The following is a 24,517-nucleotide window of genomic DNA, read 5'->3' on the forward strand; positions in this document are numbered from 1 at the left end:
CCTGATGACGCGTTTCTCATACCTGTGCTGTGGAGCGCGCGGCCTTGGGGAGCGGTGATGAGGATGCTGCTGCCATGGCAACAGGGCGCCGAGCTCGAGTCCGTTCGCGTGCTTGCTTATTTATTTATTTATTTGTTTATTTGTTCCGCTCCGCGCTGTTGGCGCGCGTGCGCTAGCATCGATGAAGCGGCGCGTCTTTGTCGCTGATCAGGCGGGACCGCGCGCCCGTGTGTGTGATTGTGTGTGTGATTGATTGAGCGAGCGCGCGTGCGTTTGTACGCGCGTGCCTGTGTGTGTGTCTGTGTGTGTATCCGCGTGGCGCACGGGGAACAAACCGGTTTGAGCGCTTGACGTTAAGGCCGTGACGTGCGCTCGGAGACTGCTTCACCTTCAACGCGCGCGGGGACATTTTCGTTTTTAAAACATCGCGCGCTCCTGTTGCGCTTCGTCACCACGACCCATCATCATCATCACCATGATGTTGTGATGCGCGCGCGTGCAAATGTGTGAGTGTGTCAGTATGAATCAGCGCGCGCGTGAGTCAGCGCGCGTGTGCGGGAGCTCCAGACGGAGCTCGCGCTCCGGACACTGACGGCGGCGGCGAGATCAAAGAGCGCGGGGAAGGGAGCTGCGATAGCGCGCGCGGTGATGGCGCCGGCGGCGGCGCGGCAGCACTAACGGACGCGCTGAAGGACACGCGGCCCTGCGCGCGCAGCCAAGGGCATTGAGGGCAGAGACATGTGAATAAGAGACAAGCGGGCACGAGTGCCGCGGGAGCGCGCATTCTATTCCCCTGACACCTCCTTTACAGGGGAGTGTAACAGGTCAGAGCAAACAAGGAGAGAGTGAGTGTGTGAGAGAGTGTGTGGGTGTGGGTGTGTGTGACTGTGTTGATGTAGGAGTGTGTGTGTGTGTGTCTGTGTAGAAGCGTGTGTAAGTGTTAGCCTGACTTTGTGTGACTGTATGTGTAAAAGGTCTGAATAAGTGTGTATATGTGTTATTATTATTATAGTTTTTAATATTATTATTAAAAATGTCTGTGTGAATGTTTGACAGAATATGTGTAAAATATCTGCTTAAAAGTGTGAGTCTGTAAGTGTTGTTATTATTATTATTACAATTATTTATGTGACTGTGTGAAAAGCTGTGTAGGAGTCTGAGTGTGTGTATGAATATTTGTGACTGTGTGTGTCTGTGTAAGCGTCTGAGTGGGGTGTGAGTGCCAGTGTGTGTGAGTGTGACTTGCGATGGATGGAGCGGTGGGCTCGTCCGGTCGTAATGGAGAGCCCAAGCGTCGGAGCAAGGGCAGTTTGCCGTCTCCTGGTTGCCGGCTGTCTCAGGCGTCTCTGGAAGGCGACCGCGCCGACCCCACTCCTCGCCGTCGGCCATCTGTCATGAGCTCCTCACGGGATGGGGGTCCATTCCGGCCTGGAACTGCAGGGGGCACTACTGGGGGCACGGCGGCCGGGACCCCCACCACTCCAGTCCCTCTGCCCCCGCGCTCAGTGGGCTTTGCAGCATCACGGGCGGCGCTGGCCTCCACATCTTCCTCGGGGACTGGGGTGGTGGTGGTAGCCACAGCCCCGGAGACGAGTGTGAGCACCGCGGCCGGGACCCCCGAGGCTCTCCCTGGCCTTGACGGAGAAGACTACAGCTACTCCAACCAGTCCACCTTCATCCAGAGGCAGTTTGGTGCCATGCTGCAGCCCGGAGTCAACAAGTTTTCCCTGCGCATGTTCGGCAGCCACAAGGCCGTCGCCCAGGAGCAGGAGAGACTGAAGAGCGCAGGTGTCTGGATCATTCATCCCTACAGTGACTTCAGGTACAAGGATGGAGGGGACAGGTGGAGAAGTAGATGAGGAACGGATGGATAGATGTAGATAGATGGGTGGAGAAAAGAGACAGTGTTGACAAGGGATAAAAAGGGATAAAAGTGAGAGAGAAGGATTGTAGTAGGTTTGAATTGAATGGTGGACGGTTGGTGGAGACATAAATAAAGAGACTGAGGTGGTGAGAATGGATGGAGAGACAGTACAGGGGAGACCATGTATCCATTTAAGGCTGGAGGGGATGGATAAATGAATGGATGGAGGTATGATGGAGGGATTGAAAAATGAATATAGACAAACAAGTGAAGAAAAGAAGAGTGGTGAAAAGTGGGATGCTGAAAGCCCTGAGAGAAGGATGGTGGCATGAGTAAAGTTATAGATTATAGTGAACGATAGAGGGACATGGAGAGGTAAAAGAAAAGATGCACTGCTGTGAAGAAGTGACTGTGGAAAAGATTTAGGGGTGGAGAAAGAGTGATGAATGAGGGATGGTGCGTGAGTTCAGTGTGTGATAAAAGGAAGTGGAGAAGGAGAACTAAGGAATAAAGAGTAAGAAAGTATAGAAGGATGGTGGAGGGGCGGATGGAGGGATGTGAGTAGGTAAAGGGTAATGGAAGGAGGAGATGGAGGAAAGAGAGATAGCTGGGGAAAAGGGAGAAAGTAAATAGATGAATGGAGTGAAAAGAGAGTAGGTAGCGAAGGATAGAAGAGGAAGAATGTAGTTTAGAGAGAGAGATGGATGGAGGTGCAGTTAGTGGATGGAGGGATAAAGGGACAGTGAGTTGGTGACGAATAAAATGAGGGTGGGGTGGATGGGAGGGGTATAGTGCATGTAAGATGAATGTATGAACAGTGCTAATGAAGACTGACTGATAAATGTATTGAAGGAGAAAGAAGGGTCTGATGGACAGATTAGCACGACAGGGATGAGACTGATGGAGGGAAAATGGAAGGTATAGAAGGGATGAAAGCATGAGAGAGGCTTTAAACGACTATACACTGCCAAAGGTGAAGGGGAGAGAGAGGATGAGGCTTCAGATGGAGAGATCAGAGGGAAACAGAGAAGTATAGAGAGGGATTTCTGTGTCCTGTGGAAGCTATTGGCAACCGTGTACAGATAGAGGGAGGGACGGATGGATGGATTTAGTTGTTTTTCTACAGGATGCGACCTCCTCCTCTTACAGAGAGACTCTAATTACTGCAGATTAGTCTTATAGACTATTTTTCAAATGGATCTCCTGCAAATGGCAGCTTGTCTCTCGTCATGGTGCCACAGATCTGTAAGTTAAATCTAGTGATATTAATATTTATGGTGTTTGTAGCTCCGCGACATGTGCCAGTAGCCTGGAGGCCGTATGCAAATGAGGAAAAGAAGCTCCTGGCCAAGTGGAGTCAGACTCCTTGGCAGGATCATGCGGCTGCTGAGTGACGATGCTGCCAGATTTGCAAGACAGAATTTAAAAGGCCTAAATATGAACTGCTAACACTCACAGATACGCTCAGATCAGGGGTTTGGGTGAGAAACAGAATCACAGACATTAGTGTAGTGCCACCTGTTGATGCAGTGCTGCTTGTAATGGGTGTTAGAGTGGTGTGTGTGGTCCAGAGCTGGTGGAGGGGCTTCAGGATTTAAACCCTGGTACAAGACCTCAGCTCAACAGACATGGTTCCTCAAAACACATTAATTTCAGTTGTTGGGTTTTTTTTTAACCTTCACGTTACAAGCACCAAAAATGCATCTCAATTTTGAGCATATGGCTCCCAGTGTGAGCTAACTGCTTTAAATGTGATTATGTAAATTCTTGCAGAGCATAATCTGCTTGCCCTGTGCTCGTAAGCAGACATTTCCCGCAATGGGCTCCAGAAAACCTCTCTCTGAGGCTCCACTGGGACTGCTCTTGCTAAAATGAACACACACTCCACTGGGCAACTGTGATGTTGTGATAAATTGAAATTCAGAAACCATCCTTTATTTTATTTCCAGCCAAAAACAGTCTCTAACTTACTGTTCCCTGGAGATATCACTGAGAAGATTGGGTAGCTATAAGATTATTTTCTTCTCTAGAGAAAAGGTCATTCATCCATCCATTCATCCATTATCTGTAAGCGCTTATCCAGAGCCTACCTGGTATCATTGGGCGCACGGCAGGAATACACCCTGGAGGGGGCGCCAGTCCTTCACAGGGCAAAGGGCACAGGGCCATTCATTCATTCATTCATTGTCTGTCATCACTGGGCGCAAGACAGGAACACACCCTGGAGGGGCGCCACATATTAGCATCAACGGACACTTTTGAGTCGCCAATCCACCTTCCAACATGTGGTTTTACACCGTGGGAGGAAACCAGAGCACCTGGAGGAAACCCACGCGGACACAGGGAGAACACACCAAACTCCTCACAGACAGTCACCCGGAGCAGGACTTGAACCCACAACCTTCAGGTCCCTCCAGGTGACTGTGACCCTGTGCCGCCCCAGAAAGAGTCAGTAAACGGAAAACAGGAGTATTAAACCATGCAGGAAACAATGTGACTCTTAACAACCAGAAAAAACTGATCCCCCAAAACTTTCATGATCAAACAGCACTTAAAGCTTTCATCATTGTGTGTTAGGGCAAGACAAGGGCAAGAATCCACAGGTGATTCTTTCTAGCCTTCCACTGTGATGAGACAACCAATATTTATTTTAGTCTTTTCACATTTCATTAAGATTTTCATAAAAAAATTATAATAATACTGCCTCTCTGTGTCTCATGTCCCCTGCTGAAACTGGTTATAATATTTGAAGGAGTGTATTGCAGGTAGTGAAACCTGTGGGTTGCACTGAACTCAATAAGTACTCCACAGGGTTGCCAAGACCAGCAGAAATCTTCATTCCAAAGAGCTCAATCACCACTTTCAAAGCTTAAAGCTAGCCTGAAATTGTACACTCTTTCTCTGTAAATCCGCACTCGAATGAATGATTCTGTCCCCCAAAATTTGCCAGGAACATCAAGAACCTGGCAACCCTGGCATTCCAGTATGCAAAAGACTGCAGTTAAACTCTGCACTATTACAGCTGCATGGGGATAACCTTTTATACTGGTATTCATAATGTGTTGTGATTCTTACCTTGCAATTATACACCCACAAATTTGCGATGTAAATACAGGTCAGAGGAGCAACCTACCTCTCTTAGTCTTATGTATGCTCAAACCTACCTTTAAATTAAAGGTCTACTTTTAATTTAAAAGTGTGTTGATAACTACCCATCCAGTATGGTACTGAATGAAAGAACAGCCTCAGCACTTCTCAGGATTTGACAATACTCTAGATCTTATTGCATTCATCTGAAGGTGAGGTTCTGAATCAAAAACACCACTTCATCTCTCCCTATCATTCTGGAGGACACAGGTCCACTTCCCCACAGCCCAATTTAATCTAAGCTTGGCATTTAGCAAGGTGACCTTAGCCTCATGTGCAGCTGCTCCAGAGAATCACATTTCTGAGGCGATTATAAAAGCTGTATGTGCAACTGAACATCTGTCCCCAGTTGCTGAATTCATTCATTAGATGCAATGTCTACAAACTTTGGGATATAAAGGTTAGCTTTGAGAAGGAGATGAAGAGAGAGAAAGGAAGGGAGGATGAAGAGAATGAGGGAGATGTGGAGTGAGAGTGATTCTTGTCTGTGTGGTACTTTGAAAGCAGAGGCGAGAGTGTTTGTCTGCTGATTGCTCTTCAGACAGTGAGTGTGTGTGTGTGTGTGTGTGTGTGTGTGTGTGTGCCTGCGTGCGTGAGGTTCTGTGATGTATGATGTGAGATGTGAGTTCTGTGGCCTAAATTCATTGTCGCTGATGAGTTGAAGTGGGGCTGGGAATCCCAGCAGACCGGCTTTAATCGTCTGTGTGCTGCTAGCATTAAAGCCGCAGTATGGCCTGTTCACACCCAGACCAGCCCCGACAGCAGCTTTTACAATCACACCTCCCTCACTGCTTCACCTCATATCCCTGACCTCTGACCTTGCTACTTCTCATCTTCTTTCTCAAGATACGTACCCTCTACTTAACCTCCTCCTTACACCCACTGTAGACTCAGACACTCAGTGGGACACGTACAGCATTTATAATCTCTATAAGGAAGCATGAGATGAAATGGGAGCAGCTACAGGTCACCGTGCCTAATGTCAAGCATCTGCCTGGAGGTGTCTGTGGAACAGTGGACCCGTCCAGATGTTTGGGACGAACTGGTAACGTTATCACTAGGGAGTTTGTTCTCTTTTGGGTCAGTTACAGTTTCTACTCTCCCAAAAAGGATTTTGGAACATTGTTGTGAGGTTCTGATTGTGTTCAGCCAGAGAGATTCTACGTGATTACACATTATAGATAGGTTGTCATTAGTGAGGTCAGATACTGATGTTGAGTAGTAGGCGGTGTTCAGTTTTTCAGCGTTTAGTGTTGGAATCAGCTTAAAATCTTACTTCTACTGTTCTGGCTGAGACTTCAAAAACAGGAGTGTTCTATTAAGTCTGCAAAATAATTTTTAAGGCTTTTTTTTATGTAGCGTATAGGTGTAATTAAAATTCCAAACATTCTCCTGCTCTTTTGTCATTTTACAGTATTTTATGTGTTTTGTTAGATCAGGGACAAATTCCATCAAGGACAAAGCGCTTCATTCTGTTCTTGTGGGTATTATTGTGTCCAAAACATGTGGGTTTTGGTCTAGACCGTTTAAAGACGGTGATTTCTATGATAACGATCGTGAACATAGCATATTAATACTTCATTTTTAGTCGGTTTTCTATTTTGAATAAAATTACAATTGTAATTTTTAATACTACTAAATCTGAATTAAAGTTACATGTTCCACAAAAATGTTTTCAAATTTATTTTGAAATAATATCTGAGTTTAAAAGCAACTTTGATGATTTTGGGGAAGTGCTGTTCTCCTTGGTTTGTTTATGCTCAGAAGCTCCACATTTTTTAAGGTGGAATTAAATTATTAATTAATTATTTTTTTATTTTTTTGTTTGAATTACCACAAAAACTCATTTGTAGTTTGAGTTGTTTCATTGTATGTTTGGTCTGTGTTTACTTTAATACAGTTGGCTTCTGAATTGTGAGTTAGTTCCACCTTAAGTAACCTGAAAGAGCCAATATAAGTCAATATCACCCACCTATGGAGCAGGAATTAAGCAATATTCTAATCTTGGTTTGTGCTTTTCAATGTTTGGTGTTCTTTCTCTGTTGTCTAATAACTCCAAATTCCAAATGCCTTTGCTGTACCATGAGCAGAGAGAGAGAGAAAGCCTAGTGTACCACACAGTCCCCCCACCCCCTTTTACTAACACTGGGGACAGGATGGATTCAGAGGTCATTTCAAATCAGATCTCAGAATGTGCAACTCAGTTTGAGCAGTCAGCTCAGGTTTTATTCGTTATTTGGGGAGCAGCACTTCTCTCCTCTCCACCCTGACTACTACACATTATTCCTGTGACAGCCATGTGGCAATGAGAGGTTTGTGACTATAGTCTGACCAGATTTGGTCACTGGTAACTAGCTAAAGACATAATGGGCTCTTATTACTCTGTATGTACAACACACATCAAATATTTGAGTGCACTCTTCAAACCTTTTCAAATTGAAACTTTTTTACATTTTAAATTGATTAATACTTTTGATTAAAACTTTGCTGACACTTTGGGTATAAATTGTAGCAGCTTCTTTGTGATCTTCTCTTAGTACTGTTGGCATATGTTTATGAGCTGCAGTACAGTCTGTTCTGAAAGTATCAGCCTCCAGGTGGATTATTCCAGCTCACTGTGCCCATGGATTTATTCAGGCGTTATTATGGTCGTCTAGAGTGAAGATGTCACAGTGGTGTTAAGCCTATATCTACATTCGCTCTGTGTGTTTTTGTGTGTGCGTGTGTGTGGAGGGGGGGAGTATGGTTGTGCTGGAAGCCGAGTGTCCGTTTTTTGTGTGCTGTACAGGTGTGTTTTGCTCCTGCCCTACCCTCTGTAGCGGTCAGTTTGCTGCAGAGGATGAACAAACCAATGTGACATGCTGTGGCACTAGTTCTTTCTTTCAGAAAGAAATGGGCGTTTTTAGAGAAGTGGCATTACAAAGTTCTTTTTTTAGCTCTGGTTGGTAAAGTCACCTCTGTGTGTCCTGTGAGTCTTTTACAGCAGCAGCAGCTTTATTCAGCGCATTAACTCATACAGAGCCCATTCTTTTCCTGACGCTGAGTCGTCCAGCACAGTCATGAATGCTAATGTAGCAGCCACTGAGAACAGTGAAGAGCTACTGTTGTTATGCTACACATATTGTTATCAGAGCTCATTGTTACACGTATAATATCTACACCAGGGAGAGGTGCCTTGAAACATTAAAATGTTAAGCTTTGAGAGCAGAGCAAATCCACTGTACACAAAAACACACACTGTATTATCAGCACTAAAAAAACATTATAAATAGCATTTGACAAGTGAGTTTAGTCTAATTTGAAAAGCACACACACACACACACACACATTGATTCATTGTCTGTAACCACTTATCCAGAACACACCCTGGAGGGAGCGCCCAGTCCTTCACAGGGCGACACACACTCACACCTATGGACACGTTCACATTCCAAACAGTGGCGGATGCTGGTCTTTCAAGGAGGGGAAGCTCAATTTCGGCCTACATCATAAAATGTGTCGGTTTATTTATACGGAAAACTCTACCCTCCGTTCTTTTTAAGAAAATGATCTGTGACCCTCTCGTACCAACAAGGCGTCTTTTCCAGGGACTTGACTAGTGTCCTCTCAATGGCCAGCAGAGCTAGGCTGCTTAAACGGCCTTGGCCCATGTGAAGTGTGTCTGCCTGTGCTCCCATGGATCTTTACACCAAAGGATCGCTGATTCGCTCATTTCGCTGTCAATCAAAAAGGGATTCAGCCTCAAAGAGATCATCCAATCATCATGCAGAAGCTGAGCGTCCGGGCCAGCCGAGGCCAGCCCACTGCCCCATAGACCCCTAGAGACGCTGAGCGTCCAATGGGCGGGACAAAGCCCAACATTTATCCAATGGCTCGTCTCGTTTCGCTGCTTTGCTATTGAACTCTGTGGACGCTCAGCGTCCACACTGTTTAAAGCACAGTGAAGCTGCGGGAATGATTGAGAGGAAAGCCGCGACTCAAACCCATAACCTCCAGGTCCCTCGAGCTGTGTGACTGTGACATACACACACAGATACATGTATTAGTTATTAGGGGCAGTAAGCACACAATCACCCAGTGCAGAGGGCAGCTGCTAGGTGCCTAGGGAGAAGTTGGGGATTAGGTGCCTCACTCAAGGGCACTTCAGTCATGGATTTTAAAGATGGAGAAAATGCTGTCCCTTCATTTCTCCAGTTCCCATTTTCCATACCAGTCCAGGTGATCAAACCTGCAAACCTTCAGTGTCAAGACCTTTAGGCCACAGCTTCTTGAACATGTTCTATGTGTGAATATGTATTATTTGAAATTCTCTATCATCTTAATATCATTTAATAATTTTTTTAGCTAAATGTGATATTTTAATCTGTTTATATAAAATGCTTCTGCTTTTTGGGGAGTAATAAGCACTGATATAGTAATTTATTAAATTATGTTGAATTAAGCTCTAAAGATTGGATAACCAACACAGTAGTGGGTGCACAGCATGAATTCAAAACCTAATAACATTGTACTAATGAAGTAGCCGCATAATGGTCTAGTAATTGTGTGCGAGACACATTTAGCTTCAGTTACATCTAGTTTTGACTGATAGCAGTTAGCTAGTTTAGGAGAGAAATGAGCCAGAGTTACATTATGTCAACCATCGTCTCTGCATTTGTCTTTTTGTAATAGTGAAGTGTGATGTGTTTATGGGAGCTGAACAAAAGCTCAGAGCTACACAGATGTTCTCCCAGATTTCAGTCTGTTCTCAAGGTTGCTTAAGATTGTGTGTGTGTGTGTGTGTGTGTGTGCACTTGAGCATAGTAATCCAGTTTGGTAGTGTGTCCTCCACGAAATTAGCTGCCCTCAATTGTGGACCAAGTTTCAGTTTTAAACCCAGTTTGTAAACATTCCATAGATGGCACACAAAATGACGCTGAGGCGCAGCTGCATATGAGTCTAAAGTCACCATGCCCAATGCCAAGTGTGTTATTGAGGGGTATCTATCCCCCAGCACTGTGCAATAGAACAGTACAACTGTGTTGTCTGGTGTCTAGGATCTCCATCCAATACCTTTGAGATTAATTGTATCAGATGTGGGCGGCACGGTGGCACAGCAGGTAGTGTCGCAGTCACACAGCTCCAGGGGCCTGGAGGTTGTGGGTTCGATCCCAGCTCCGGGTGACTGTCTGTGAGGAGTTGGTGTGTTCTCCCCGTGTCCGCGTGGGTTTCCTCCGGGTGCTCCGGTTTCCTCCCACAGTCCAAAAACACATGTTGCAGGTGGATTGGCGACTCGAAAGTGTCCGTAGGTGTGAGTGAATGTGTGTGTGTCTGTGTTGCCCTGTGAAGGACTGGCGTCCCCTCCAGGGTGTATTCCCGCCTTGCGCCCAATGATTCCAGGTAGGCTCTGGACCCCCCGCGACCCTAAATTGGATAAGCGGTTACAGATAATGGATGGATGTATCAGATGTTATGGTTCAGAACTAACCCTCCAACATCAGCACCTCAACTCACTAATGTTCTCATTGCTAATGACATCAAAATCTCACAGAAATGTTCCAATATCTAGTTCAAATCCCTCAGTACACACTGTTACTACAGTTAATGTTGACAAATTCCCTATTAATTTCCAGCACATTATTCACAAATTAACTTTTAGTGTCGATGGTAATGCACTCCGCTGCTTTGCTGTCATCACTTCATGCTGCATTAGCATCACATTAACACTGTGAGGAAATGATCTCCCATTCAAAGCCATTGATCACACACACATACAGAGAGAGAGAGAGAGAGAAGGGGGTGGTGGGAGGGGGTGGAGACAGATACATCATAGTCCTCATTTCAACTCCATCAATGATGGATTAAGTTTGCTGCATCAAGTTTGATTTCATTCATTTAAATGAGGATGAAACAGATGTCCTTCCCTAATTGTGAAGGAAACATCTGTTTTACCCTTTAGTCATCTACAGCAGGTCACACAGCAGCTCCTTCAGCTTGGGTTCACATTCGGTCCTCACAGAGCTGGTATTCGGAGACAGAATCAGAATCTTGTTACAAAACAAGGACTGATTAGATCATTAAAAAAGGCTTTTACTGTCATTGCACAATAGTGCAACAAAACAATAAATCTGATATAACCCATCCATGGTGTTGAAAAACATCAAACACACACACACACACACGCAGTGGTAGGCAGCCATCCAATTGGTTCTTAGTTGGTCCCTCATCCATGAATGTTGAGGGAGGAGACAGTGCTGTTCCTTCAATTCCCTGCCCACAATTCTTTCCCAAGCCTGCTCCTCATTTCTTTAGGCTATGGCTGCTCTGGGACAGAAGACACTGTGGGAGTAGGAGCGATTTGGCCTTCTAATGTGTTTTATTTACACACAGAAACATTTCAAACACAGACCTTCAACTCAGCAAACCTAACAGCTTTCCTCAACACTTCTTGGACCTTTATACTACTCAGTGTCAGTGTCCAAGATCCTTTAGATGGTAATGAATTCAGATTCTTTAATGTGCTCTCCTCCCCTCTCCTCTCCTCAGGTTTTACTGGGATCTCCTCATGTTGTTATTGATGATGGGAAACCTGATCATCCTACCAGTTGGAATCACTTTCTTTAAAGATGAAAATACTCCTCCATGGATCATCTTCAACGTCGTGTCAGACACACTATTCTTGGTGGATCTGGTGCTGAATTTCCGCACAGGCATTGTGAAGGAGGACAGCACGGAGATCCTGCTGGACCCCAAGGCCATCCGCCAGCGCTACCTTAAGAGCTGGTTTCTGGTGGATTTTGTCTCCTCCATCCCTGTGGACTACATCTTCCTCATGGTGGATCTGGAGGCTCGGCTGGACTCCGAGGTACAAACAGTGGCTCTCTAGCAACTCTCATTACCTTGTAGCTATGCTAACATTGCAGTGTCCCTAAAAGGCAAGATGTCTTGACTAATCAAATTTGGATTAAGTAAGACATTAAGACATTGGTTAGATTCCTGAAGTATTTTTGTAGTCTTTTGTTTTTTAGTTAAAGTATTGCTCTTAGGTTATTACTGCTGCTCCTTTGCATTGAGAGGAACCAGCTGAAATGGTTCAGGCATCTGATAAGGATGCACCCTGGATGCCTCCCTCTGGAGGTATATCCGGCATAGCCCTCTGGGAGGAGGCCCCAAGGATTCGCTGGAGGGATTATATCTCCCAGCTGGCAGGGGAACACCTGGGGATTCCTCAAAAGGAAACAGTTGAAGTTGCAGGGGACAGACATGGCTGCAACTTCAGTTGCTAGTCCTGGTGCCACTGTAACCCTGGAATGGACAATAAGTGGAGGAGCAGATGATGATGATGATGAGGACAACTGAACAAAGTAGATTCTGCACTAACTAAGGCACCACTGAAAAATCTCCGCTGCTCTGTGTGTTCTCTGTGTTTGCACAGGTTTACCGCACGGCTCGAGCTCTCCGCATCGTCCGCTTCACCAAAATCCTCAGCCTCCTGCGCCTGCTCCGCCTCTCCAGACTCATCAGATACATCCACCAGTGGGAAGAGGTGAGGACACATTGAAACCGAGGTGGTGGAAAAGGTTTGTCAAAATAACAGGGTTGTCTTGGTGACATCTTGGAGGAGATATTTTGTAGTGGGCCTGTCTAGTGGGTGGTTTTCATGGTGATTACGCTGGGGAACAGAGTAAGTAAACATAGGGATCGATAACTTTACATTCCTAAAATAAAAAGGATTGAATTATATTATCCATTCCAACACATGAAAGCTGAATTATGGATTTAAATTCTTAATGATTCAGCCATGCATTGTTACACCCTTATTGATCTCAGATATTCCACATGACGTATGACCTGGCGAGTGCGATGGTGCGGATCGTTAACCTGATCGGCATGATGCTCCTGCTGTGTCACTGGGACGGCTGCCTGCAGTTCCTCGTACCAATGCTGCAGGACTTCCCCACTGACTGCTGGGTCTTTAAAAACAACATGGTGGTGAGTGAGTGTGTGTGTGTGTCTGTGTGTGTGTGTGTAGGGTTGTATACATGGGGGGTGTTTGTAAGCACTCAGGGGAGCTAGTTTTAAGGTCGCATCAGTTATGCACAAATATTATTATCACAGCATGTGTACACAGGCTGTGTCTGGTCTTTGCAGCATGAGTGTGTTTTATTTGTGTGTGTGTGTGTTTGTGTGTGTGTTTACAGATCTACACAGTTCCATATAATATCATATGTTCCTGCAGTGCAATATCTTTGTGGTGTGTGGGAGGTGTTGAGTAAACTGTAATATACAGTACATGATGGACAGAATGACAGAAAGGTTCAAATATATTAATGAAGGAGTAAGGCCACTGTTTACACACAGACCATGCTCAGATCTTCTCTTTGGGTCACACAGTAATACAGACCACTGCAGTGCATCGTTCTGTAGTTGCAGGTGTCATGCCCTTATTAAGACTTCTAAGACTAGTCTATGATGATTTCAAAAACCACTGCCTGCACATTATATAAAAGACCTGATGCTTTGTCATGTGTACATTCTCCCTCTGACTACACCTTTCTGGTTTGTGTGAGATTGGTTTGTGCCAGCAGCAAAACTCGCGAATCAGCTCTGTAACTCAGAGGATTCAGCACGCTGTCTTTGTAACTGTATTGTGAGGCATGGGGCACTTTAGCAGAGAATTTTCGCCAATTTATCCCTTGTTACAAATGTTGGAATAATGTCTACTGAGTGACACTTTGTCTTCAATAGATGATTTTTTGAACACAAAAGCTCTAGTTCCCTATTGGATTAATGGAATTTCATTTCTGGGGCTCTCGAAGCTACGCATTTGTTTTGGAATTTGTTTGTATTAAATTCAGAGATTTGTGGATCTGGGAAACTGACATTGTGCAACAGTCATTGTGTGCTGAAAGTCTTTTAAAATCAATCTGAAATCCAGGCCATCCAGATTATGTGCTTATACCTTCCCGTTTAGCTGCCTTTACAGTGGAATTGGGTGTTTCCAGTATTTTCTTCCCTATATTATCATTATTTGGGGCCTGTTAAAAGCATTTTCAATAAAATTCAGTAGTGAATTATTGGTACATTTGTATATATCTTAATTCGTGAAATTCTTTAAAAAAATAAGAAACCCCTTCAGACACACTGCAACACCCTCATTCACACACCTCATGTCTGTCTCTCTCTCTCTCTCAAACACACACACACACACATGCACACACACCGGCCAGGTTTCATTTAAGCAAGTCGCTGACTCATGCCACGGCAGGGTTTCCACCATGGTTGTCATAACGACTGTTGCTAGGCAGGTGATGCCCAGAGTTCCCCCAGAGAGCATCTCTGTTTCTGTCTGCTGTGCTCAAAGCAGGACAGCACTACTCCTGCTATCCAATCACTCCCAGCAAACACTGTGCTACATTAAGATTGTTATGTGTCACACATTCTCATTATTACAGACTCTCTCCATGTAGCTGCACCTCGCTAGTGAACACACATTCTCATTTTTACAGACTCTCTCCATGTAGCTGCACCTTGTAGTGAACACACATTCTCATTATTACAGACTCTCTCCATGTAGCTGCACCTCGCTAGTGAACACACATTCTCATTATTACAGACTCTCTCAATGTAGCTGCACCTCGTTGGTGAACAGGCTGTAGTTTATCTGTTGATGCAATCCTGTAGCTCTCCGGAAACAACATAGAGTCTGATACATTTATAACAGTATCACAGACACTGTCACTGTCAGTGTCAGTGCAGTGCTGAGGATGGTCAACCTAGCTCGATCTGCTTTACCATGTCCTGTAAATGGTATTATGTTCTCTACTGTGAAGTCTACAGGGTTGTGTTTGTTGCTATTGGCTGTCTGTATATATATATAATTTTGACTTTGTGTGGATGTAGAATGAACTGCAAGAGACTAAGAGACTTCTAATAAAGTGTGAACATGAAGGGACAAACAGTGTACAAACACTGCAGTAGGAAAGCCATCCTGCTCCACTGTAGGCCTTTTATTAACATTCTGAGAAATGTAAACATTTTACATCACAGTGAGTCAAGATGTAATTAATTCTTCAGGAAAATGTTCAGTGTGTTGTGAAATATTACATTTCAACATGATTAGATTTGATCATTTTCAGATAAAAAAAAATACACAATTGTAAATATAACAGTATAATTTAGACCATAAAGCCATACTTCAGAAAATATTGCTTGGGGTTTATGATTAAGTTATTTATCATTTTCTGTCATTGCAAAGTCAGGTGCCGTCAAATCCCTGACGTTAGATCAATTCGTCATTCTGCCATTTTCACTTATTTCTTATGCAGATTATGTTCAATTGTTCCTTGTGTGTGTGTGTGTGTGTGTGTGCTCAGAACGACTCGTGGGGTGTACAGTACTCCTACGCTCTCTTCAAGGCCATGAGCCACATGCTGTGTATCGGCTATGGTGCTCAGGCCCCCGAGGGTATGACTGACGTATGGCTCACCATGCTCAGCATGATTGTAGGAGCCACCTGCTACGCCATGTTCATCGGACACGCAACGGCACTCATCCAGTCCCTGGACTCCTCACGCCGCCAGTACCAGGAGAAGGTGACTATGATTGATGGATGGATGTGTCACTGGGGTTTTGTTGTCACATGGTTTTTATGAGTCTATTTACAGCCTCCAATGGACAGAGTGTACTCATTCTCTGCTCATTTTTAATTTTGAGAGGGAGGTTAGGGCTGTTTCTCCTCATCTATTTTCCTTTAAGGCCAAATGATGATGATGTCACTTGTAATCAGTTTTTCTTCTGACGTCTTGTAATGATGATGTCACTCCTAATTCATTTTCCCTGAATGCCCTACAGTGATGATATCACTTATAATCTCTGCTCTAAACGTCTTATAGCCTTTATTCACATTTCAAGGCACATCAGATTTATTATGTCACATCAAAATGACTTTAAATTGCAGTAGCATGTGACCAAAGGCAGTGTGTATGGTCACGCTGGTTGCTTTTCTATTAATGAGTCCATGAGCAGGAAGAAGCTGACCAAACTGGTGGTTTAAGTATGATGACCTGGATTTGACCTACAGGACTGTACTATTTATCACCTACCAATATGAAGAGAACAAAACTAGACTTGTTTTCATCTGGCTCCCAGACCTATTTTATAGTGACTTCCAGTGTGTTTTAGCCAATTAGTTTTTAGACCCAATTTCCAAACCCAGGAGAGAGAAATCAAGAAATCCAACTGTGATCAGATTTGTAATTACATTTATTAGTGGCTTGGTAGGATTTCTTTTGGCTTTTTCTTGTTCTGATTGAAGTCATACAGTGTCCTTGTTTATGTTTTACTGACCTCTCTGCTGCTGATACTGTGTGTGTGTTGCAGTATAAGCAAGTGGAGCAATATATGTCATTCCATAAACTTCCAGCTGATGTCAGACAGAAGATCCATGAGTATTATGAGCATCGGTACCAGGGAAAGATGTTTGATGAGGAAAATATTCTGGGAGAACTGAGTGAACCATTAAAGGAGGTTTGTTCATACATATGTTACTCATATATACTGGTTTATTACATATATGCACAGAAACACACAATAACATCAATAAAACACAGATCCTCACAATGATCAGATTTAGGACGCTGGATTCACACACCTCTCCAGTCTAGTAACAAAATGGAGGACGTGGAGTAAATGTCTATGCATAGCAAAACAGCTGTTTTTTCCCAAAGGACTGTTGTTTAGGCCGTCCAAAAGACCAGAGAGTGTTGATATTTTGGAAAGTGATCTTATTATGTAAAGTGACATTTCTGTCCAGTGATGTATAATTTTGTGAAGAGGTACAATTTTCTAAAATGGTATTATTATTTTTTTAAAAGTTGTACTGTTTTCCAAAGACCATATCCACGATTCAGGTTAACTGTAGGAGTGTTTACCCACTGTTGGCCATATCTTTACAAATTTGCCCTCTCAGTCAGCTCTTATTTTCAGCTTTGCCTCTCTCTGGTTCTCTGGGTGATCTTTATTTAAAGCAAAAGTGTACCAGCAGGATATACTTGTGCTCTTGTCTGCTCACTGTAGTTTGCCTTTAAAATTGGTGTGCTTTGAGAAAATAGTCTTTTCACCAGGTTCTGTCATAGTGATTTCTGATTCCTGCATGTGTGCCTGCCCAGCTTTAACAGAGTGAAATCTAACATGTAGGACTAGATGTGTGCTGCTTTATATGGCTGTTTTGAGCTGTTAGCAGCAGTGGTGTACTGGCCTTGTGTGTCTCCAAAGGAGCACATATTTGACCCCACCATCTTGATGCTTTGATATTAGCAACGATAACAGGAGGAATTTCTAAGACTTATTCCTCAACACTAATGAAGGCTTACACTCCTGATACAGGCATTTAACCTGTGATGTCCTTTTTTCCCCATTTGATCTTCCTAACCTCACAAGCCTCTGCTTTGTCCACTGTTTCCGTACAGGAGATCGTAGGCTTTAACTGCCGCAGCCTGGTGGCCAACATGCCTCTGTTTGCTAATGCTGATCCAAACTTTGTGACTGCTGTTCTGACCAAGCTGCGCTTCGAGGTGTTCCAGCCTGGGGACTTCATCATCCGAGAGGGAACGGTCGGTCGGAAAATGTACTTTATTCAGCATGGCAGAGTCAGCGTGCTTACGCGAGGGAACAAGGAGACAAAACTCAGTGATGGGTCATATTTTGGAGGTGAGTTTGCATGCAGCTTGTTTTTGCAGGACAGAATAATAATTTTACCTTCAGTTGGACTTTTAAGCTAGATCCAGCTTGGTGCTGATTGATTATCACTTCCACTTTAACTGCTAGCACTTGATTAGTGGCTATTAGCAAGTAGCATGCTAACATGCATCAGAATACATGTATACTCTGTACTTGTTGGATAAATGTGTGTGTAATAGGGTGACCAGACGTCCTCTTTTACCTGGACATGTCCTCTTTTACCAGGACATGTCCTCTTTTTTAGACTTAAAAAAATGTCCAGGCGGAATTTCACAAACGTCTAGAAAAATTTTGTTTTTCTAGAATTTCGAGAAGCGTTTCGTTCACAAACTAGTCCCGCCCTCTACTCCGATTGGTTCACTTGAGTGACAAGGGGGCGTGGTGAAGTAGCCTAAAATCTTCAGATTGGACGGTCTGACTGTAGAGCTACACTTATTGGTCGATAACCTTCTCTGTAAACATTTAATTGGTCAGTCTGCACGTCAGTAGTTGTCCACATACCCCCCCAATCCCTGGAGACGTGTCCTCTTTTTCACCATCTCAGATCTGGTCACCCTAGTGTGTAAACACTTTTAAACAGTCTGATTTCACTAGGATTTCTTTAGAACTGCTTATAAATTGATTTCTGTAACTTTGGAATCTACACGGTTTATTGCACTTTAGGAATTTAGGAATTTGTCTACAAAAAAACATCTGTATTTCGCTAAATTATTAACGACTATACAACAAACTACATCATTACATGCTATACTAAATTATATCATTATTGACATGGGGTTAATGTGTGTAAGAGGGATGGGATCTGGATCCCAACACTTCTGTACAAGAGTTAATGAAGCGGAGTCTCTACCTCTCTACAGCAGACGTGACTGATATTCAGTAATTATTCAAATGTATTAAACAGCATTTTCTCCAGTTTGACCACAATGCTCTTCAGATTTGTGATTCCACCTTTTTCACTTGCTCTCAGAGATCTGTCTGCTGACCCGAGGCAGGAGGACAGCAAGTGTCAGAGCTGATACATACTGTCGCCTTTACTCTCTAAGTGTGGACAGCTTCAATGAAGTGCTTGAAGAACACCCAATGATGAGGCGGGCCTTTGAAACTGTAGCAGCTGACAGACTCAACCGCATTGGTACTGTCTCCAAACTGTCTTTTTATTTTTTTAATCACATTTACAACTTTTGCTATACCGAGTAATTAAAAATTAGGTGAGATATATTTTTTGTCTAAAGTTCGCTTCTTTAGTTTAGAACAGTGACAAGTAACGTACGCTGCAAAAGTATTTAAAGAAGCATGGGGTGCAGCAAGTGAAATCATTTTTTTTTTGGAATGGAATTCACCACATTATTTGATTTTGCACTGCAGACTTCTTCTACATTTCTAGCAAAACTTTTCTGGTTTTTGTTCCCTGGTGACCCTGAAGTTGTTGGGGTTTGTAGAGCTGTACTGTAGAAACAAAATGGAGCTAACGCTAATTCTAGCTGTGTCTAAGCACAGAAATTGATAACACAATTGGGGGAAATTATAAAATGGTACATAAACACGAGGGCTTCTGGTACAGTCAGTCAGAAGGTTGGATAGGATGGGATTTTTTTTTGTTTTATTGAGTTAGCTATTAGCACGAAAAATGGATGACTGTTTGTGTCTCCAATCTTCCAGCCCCAACTATTTTACAGAACTACAGGACATAGACTAGTGTGAAGCAAACTGTCTACACCAAACATGGCTCATCAGCTACAAATCTCTCTCTCTCTTTTTATCTCCCATCAGGTAAGAAGAACTCCATCTTGCTGCGCAAGACATCCCAAGGTGGGTCTGTGGCAGGCAGCAGTCTGGGCAGGGGGCCGGGTGGAGGTGGCCGTGGTGGAGGCTCGGGTGCTGCAGGTTCCTGCGACAGCATCCTGGTGCAGCAGATTGTCAAACACGACAGCATGCCCACCATGCAGGATATTGCAGCTGGCAACCGGAGCAGCACAGGCGGCACTGTGTCCCCTCACCCCCGGCCGGTTATTTGGGCTCCGCTGGTTCACGCCCCGTTGCAGACCGCAGCAGCAACCACTAATGTGGCCATCACATTACTGCAGCAACAACAGCAGCAGCAGTTCCAGCAGCAGCAGCATGGGATGCCTGCTGGTGTATTCCTGCCATCTCCGCTCCCGATTTCACCTTCTCCTACAACCTGCCCTCTCTCTCCCCCTAGGCCCCCTATCCTGCACCCACGGCAATCTCTCAGCTCCCTCATCGGAGTGATGGGCGGGCTCCCACCACGTGGTATCTCCTCCTCAATTACCCCTACTCCATCCCCGTCAACAGCTGGACCACCCACTGTGGGGGGAGCCCCACTGACTAGTGGAGCTGGGGTTGCTAAAACCCCACCTGCCCCAATATCCTCAGTCCCTGCCCCTTTGCAGGCAGGCCGAACTCTGCACTACAGTCTCCGCCTTCACACAGAACCCTCAGCTGCAAGCAGCACTGTTGGCGTAGGGGCCAACACCTCCCCTCTCCACAAAGCTGCGCCCCCTTCTTCCTCAGCTGTAGCTGTTCTGTCCACAGAGGCCCGGCTTAGCCAGCAGGGGGCCAAGCAGGCTCTGATGCGTCATGTTGGAGGCGGCAGCACACAGGGACTGCCAGTACTTGGACGCCTGACCCAGGAGGCCCGGCTTCTCTCAGCATCTCAACCCACACTGCCACACCGTGGCTGGCCAGGAATCCAGCCTCACCCACCCCTGCACCGGAAGGCTTCGGGTGGCAACCTGCTGCCAGCGCCTTTCCTTGTGATGCAAGGACAGCTTGCACGAGGTGGAAGTGCAGGAGTGTTGAGCTCAAACACTGCCCAGGTCCAGAAACCGCCTGCACACATACCGCAACCCCTGCCCTCTCCACTCACACAAACACACACAACAGCACCAGCCACAGGACCTTCCCCTGCACCTGCAAGTGTACCTGCACCTGCACCCATCTCCTCCTCCCCTAAACAAACACCCGTGCCCTCCACAAATGCTTCTCCTGCCCTTACTCCAGCATCCACAGCCCCACAATCCCAGCGCCCAAAACTTTCCTGCCCCTCCTCCCCACCTCAGGTTTCCTCCAGCAAACCTTCACCAACATCCCCTTCCCAACCACCTTCCTCCACTTCTTCCTTCTGTGCCCAGCAAGTTGCCTCTTCTTTGGTTTCCCCTGTGCCTCAGAGCCCTCGCTCCAAATTCTCCCAAACGCCTCCTTCACCATCTCCTTTGTCCTGTAACACCAGCCCGACGTCAACTGCCACTGCAACACCATCACACACTCGCACACCAACCCCTATTCAGACCCCTGTTCCTACCCCTACTCACAATCAAGCGCCAGGCCCTATTCCAGCTCCCTCTCAGACAAGAACTCCCACTCCAGCACAGACTCCAACAACCTCAGCTGGACAGACTCCCACCCAAATTAGGAGCCCAACCCCTGTTCAGACTCCTGTATCAAATCTTACACCAACTCAAGCTTCAGCTACTTTTTCTTCTCTTTCTCAGCCTAGGACCTCGGCCCCTGTGCAAATTTCAAGCACAATAAAAAGCCCAACTCAAACTCCAGACACTGCCCAGGTTTCTGTCCTCTCTCAAGCTCTGTCTCCACCCAGCCAAAGCCCCACCCAAACTCCGAGTCAAACCCGCACCACAACTCCAACTGCTTCCCAAACCAGTTCCCCTCTTCAGACTCCCACTCAAGTCCTGACTTCAACTCCAACCCAGACTCAGACGTTCATCTCAACCCAAACACGAAACACAAGCCCAGTCCTGACACAAACCCCAACATTAACATCCATCCCAACTCCACTTCAGAAGGCATCATCTGCCCCCCTTCAAACATTCAAGTTTTCTCAAGCCTCAGCACCAGCCACATCTACACTCTCACAACCCCCAGCGATGCTTCAAACTCCAAACCCTGCCTCACCACACAACCCGACCTTAAGCCCTACTTCTTCCACCCCACCCTCTGTATCTCCTTCAAATTCAACTTCTGTTTCACCTTCAGCTTCTAAACCCACTCCAGGTGCCCAGGCTGCCTCAACCACTCCCTCGACCATTGCATCCAAGGCCGAGAAGAAAGACCGGAAGGAATCCGACGGACTACAACACAAACTTCCAGCTAATATGTAAGGAGGCAGAGACTGCTGATTTGCACATAGACACTGGAGGAGGGTCAGAGTTCACATGTCATGCTAGTGATTGTAGAGACAAGTAAGGGAGCAGAACTGGAACAAGACTAAAGCACGTGGCAGCTCTACCCATCCGGACATGGTGGTACCACAGGTGAGCAATTCCTATTCACCGCGGCCCTTGGCTTTCACCCAACAGTCGAGTTATACTCCTGCGTCTGTGAATCTGCGAACATGTGTGGACTTTGTAGAAATTCACATAGGTGCCAGCATATTTGCACATGTGGAATAGGGGCCAGGATCACCTTTATTAAGCCAGAATGTACTGTAGAAAAAAATGTAGGAACATCAATCAACCCTAGCAGAAGTCTTGTGATGCATTTTAGTAGGAGATGGAAGAAAAGAAGTACAAGATTGGATGCAAAAACAAGAAGGATCCTTCCCCCTCCCACCTCACCCCAATCAGTATTTTGTTTAGTTCTGTTTTGAGTCTCTATGACCACAGGATATACTTCACTGCTCAACCACTCAACCAGCAGCGCTTCTGTGGGTCTCTGCGATCCGCACTAACCCATCAAATCCTTCCTGTGAGTCTTTACAAATATAAGTCAGCCTTAAGAAGAATGATGCACTGATTAGGGAGAATGTGGACTGTGTAGTGAACATGTGACTTAGTGCAATTCCCTCATCAACTTGCTGCTGTGTCACCTTTCTATTTGTCAGCAAAGAACAGGATTTTTCGCTGTCAGATTGAGCGAACAGCAATCAAACTGAGGTAATGTTGTTCATCAAGCACAGGCACCTGCTCATGGCTCCCTCCAGCGCTCTAAGACAGCATCAGGTAAAATTAAAATGACATTAACTTACTGACCTGGAAGCGACCCACAGCCTGCCACTGCCAGTACAAACAAATGGGACTGTAGTAAAAAAGGGTGATGAAGGTCATAAGCAGAAAACTGTCTTTGTTTTCCAGTTCCTCCCCCTACTTGTCACCTTTTATTCACCAAAGTGTAACACATTGTCATTATATAACTATTATAAATAGACACAATAATATTTCTGAAAGAGCAGTACTGAAATAACGACATTAATCCAAGTAATTAGGAGCAATCCACTAGTAGTTTCTCGTCTCAGGTGTTTGATGTTAGTTATGGACAGTGCATCTCTAGAGTCCTCATTCATGATGACTGGTGTGAATAAAATGTGTTATTTGTGTCGCACTTAACTTGCTCCGTTTTCCACAGTGACTACCGTGCTATAGTTCCACTTAGTTCTCTGTAAATACAGGCTTCTCTCTCTCCATCTCTGTTCGTAAAACACACACGCTTAATGTTTCTGTGGTCTTTCATCTCCCTCTGTGTGATCAGCTTTCATCTGTCAAATTGCCTTTATAGCTGCTGCCGTTCGGTCGAAACACACACACACATACACACATACAGAGACACTCCTGGTCTCTGTATCTTTATCTCTTTTTCTCTTTCTACCATTCCTTCCCTCTTATTCTTATGTGTGCCGTCCTATGCCGTCTCGTGCAGGTAACATCCCTTTTCTAGCCCTAAAACCAGGATGCCTAGACTGTACATTTAAGGACCAAATGGTTTTATTTTTATTTGTTATCACAGCTTTAGATTTTGAGCAAAAACAATAGACTATGATTCTAATAATAGTGAAGGAAGGGTGATGCTGATGATGCTAATCATGATGTTGATGATGCTGCTGCTGATGATGATAATGAGTATGGTATGTAAACTGAATAAATGATGTGAGGGTGATTTTAAACAGAATAAAGAAAATTTAGAATCAGTATATTGTGCGTTCTTTGTTGAAAGTCTGGGTTTGTATTTATTTAGTCCCCAAGAGATGAACTCTACCTCTGAGGGCATTTACGCATTTCCAGTCAGAAAATTGACCAAATGTAGGACAGATACACTTTAAGATATGGAATGAACTTCCATGAACTTCCAGCTGTACGTTATCCCGAGAGTTTGCCCCCACTGGTCTGGATGGGAAAAAGCTTCAATAGGTTTAATCTCTTCTACAAACTTTGTAAATATAAATACTTTGCTTTGCTTGGTCAAGGTTAGCCCGGAGCCTATGGAACAGAACAGTGGATGGCCTAGGTTTTCTAATAAAGGTGCTGCATTTACAAAGTTATAAACTTTTTAAAGGGAAGGTTTAACACGAATCGCAGTTATTCAGGACAATTATGAGGTCAATCTTCTGCTCACTTTTAGTCTTTTTTTGAATATGCATTGCTGCAGATTTGGATACTTTTGGGACAATGATAACACACAGTTTACAGTAACATTGGTTCTAGTTTACAAAGGAATAATTAATTTGTATTAAACTACAGTTATTAATTATTAACAAATATACAGTAGTGTTAAAATACAATATGTGCATTTCTCTCTCTCTCTCTCTCTCTCTCTCTCTCTCTCTTTCTCTCCCCCCTCCCCTCCCTTGTCTGGTTTAATCACACTGAGAGAGATTGGAGATTGTGCTGGTTTTAGACTGAGGTTAAGCCTCTCCATGGCACAGGGTGCTTGTGTCATTACAGCCGTCCATTCAGGTGCTATAATCCTCCCACAGAGGACGGAGATTCTAGACCTACCCTGCCATCTCTTCCTCTCCTCTCCTCTCCTCTC

General features: G+C 44.8%; 1 protein-coding gene across 1 annotated transcript; it reads left to right on the forward strand.

The window, feature by feature from the left end:
* The first annotated feature begins 1,120 nt into the window (after positions 1 to 1,120).
* On the forward strand, positions 1,121 to 23,635 carry LOC136708300 (potassium/sodium hyperpolarization-activated cyclic nucleotide-gated channel 3). Its single transcript, XM_066682763.1, has 9 exons — positions 1,121 to 1,822; positions 11,537 to 11,855; positions 12,426 to 12,536; positions 12,821 to 12,982; positions 15,367 to 15,585; positions 16,373 to 16,519; positions 17,461 to 17,701; positions 18,702 to 18,866; positions 19,505 to 23,635. Exons 1-9 carry the CDS (start codon positions 1,248 to 1,250, stop codon positions 21,871 to 21,873), a joined length of 4,308 nt encoding a protein of 1,435 aa, XP_066538860.1. The 5' UTR covers positions 1,121 to 1,247; the 3' UTR covers positions 21,874 to 23,635.
* Positions 23,636 to 24,517: the final 882 nt, after the last annotated feature.

The sequence above is a fragment of the Hoplias malabaricus genome, chromosome 10 (genome assembly GCF_029633855.1).
Source record: "Hoplias malabaricus isolate fHopMal1 chromosome 10, fHopMal1.hap1, whole genome shotgun sequence".
Taxonomy (NCBI): Eukaryota; Metazoa; Chordata; class Actinopteri; order Characiformes; family Erythrinidae; genus Hoplias; species Hoplias malabaricus.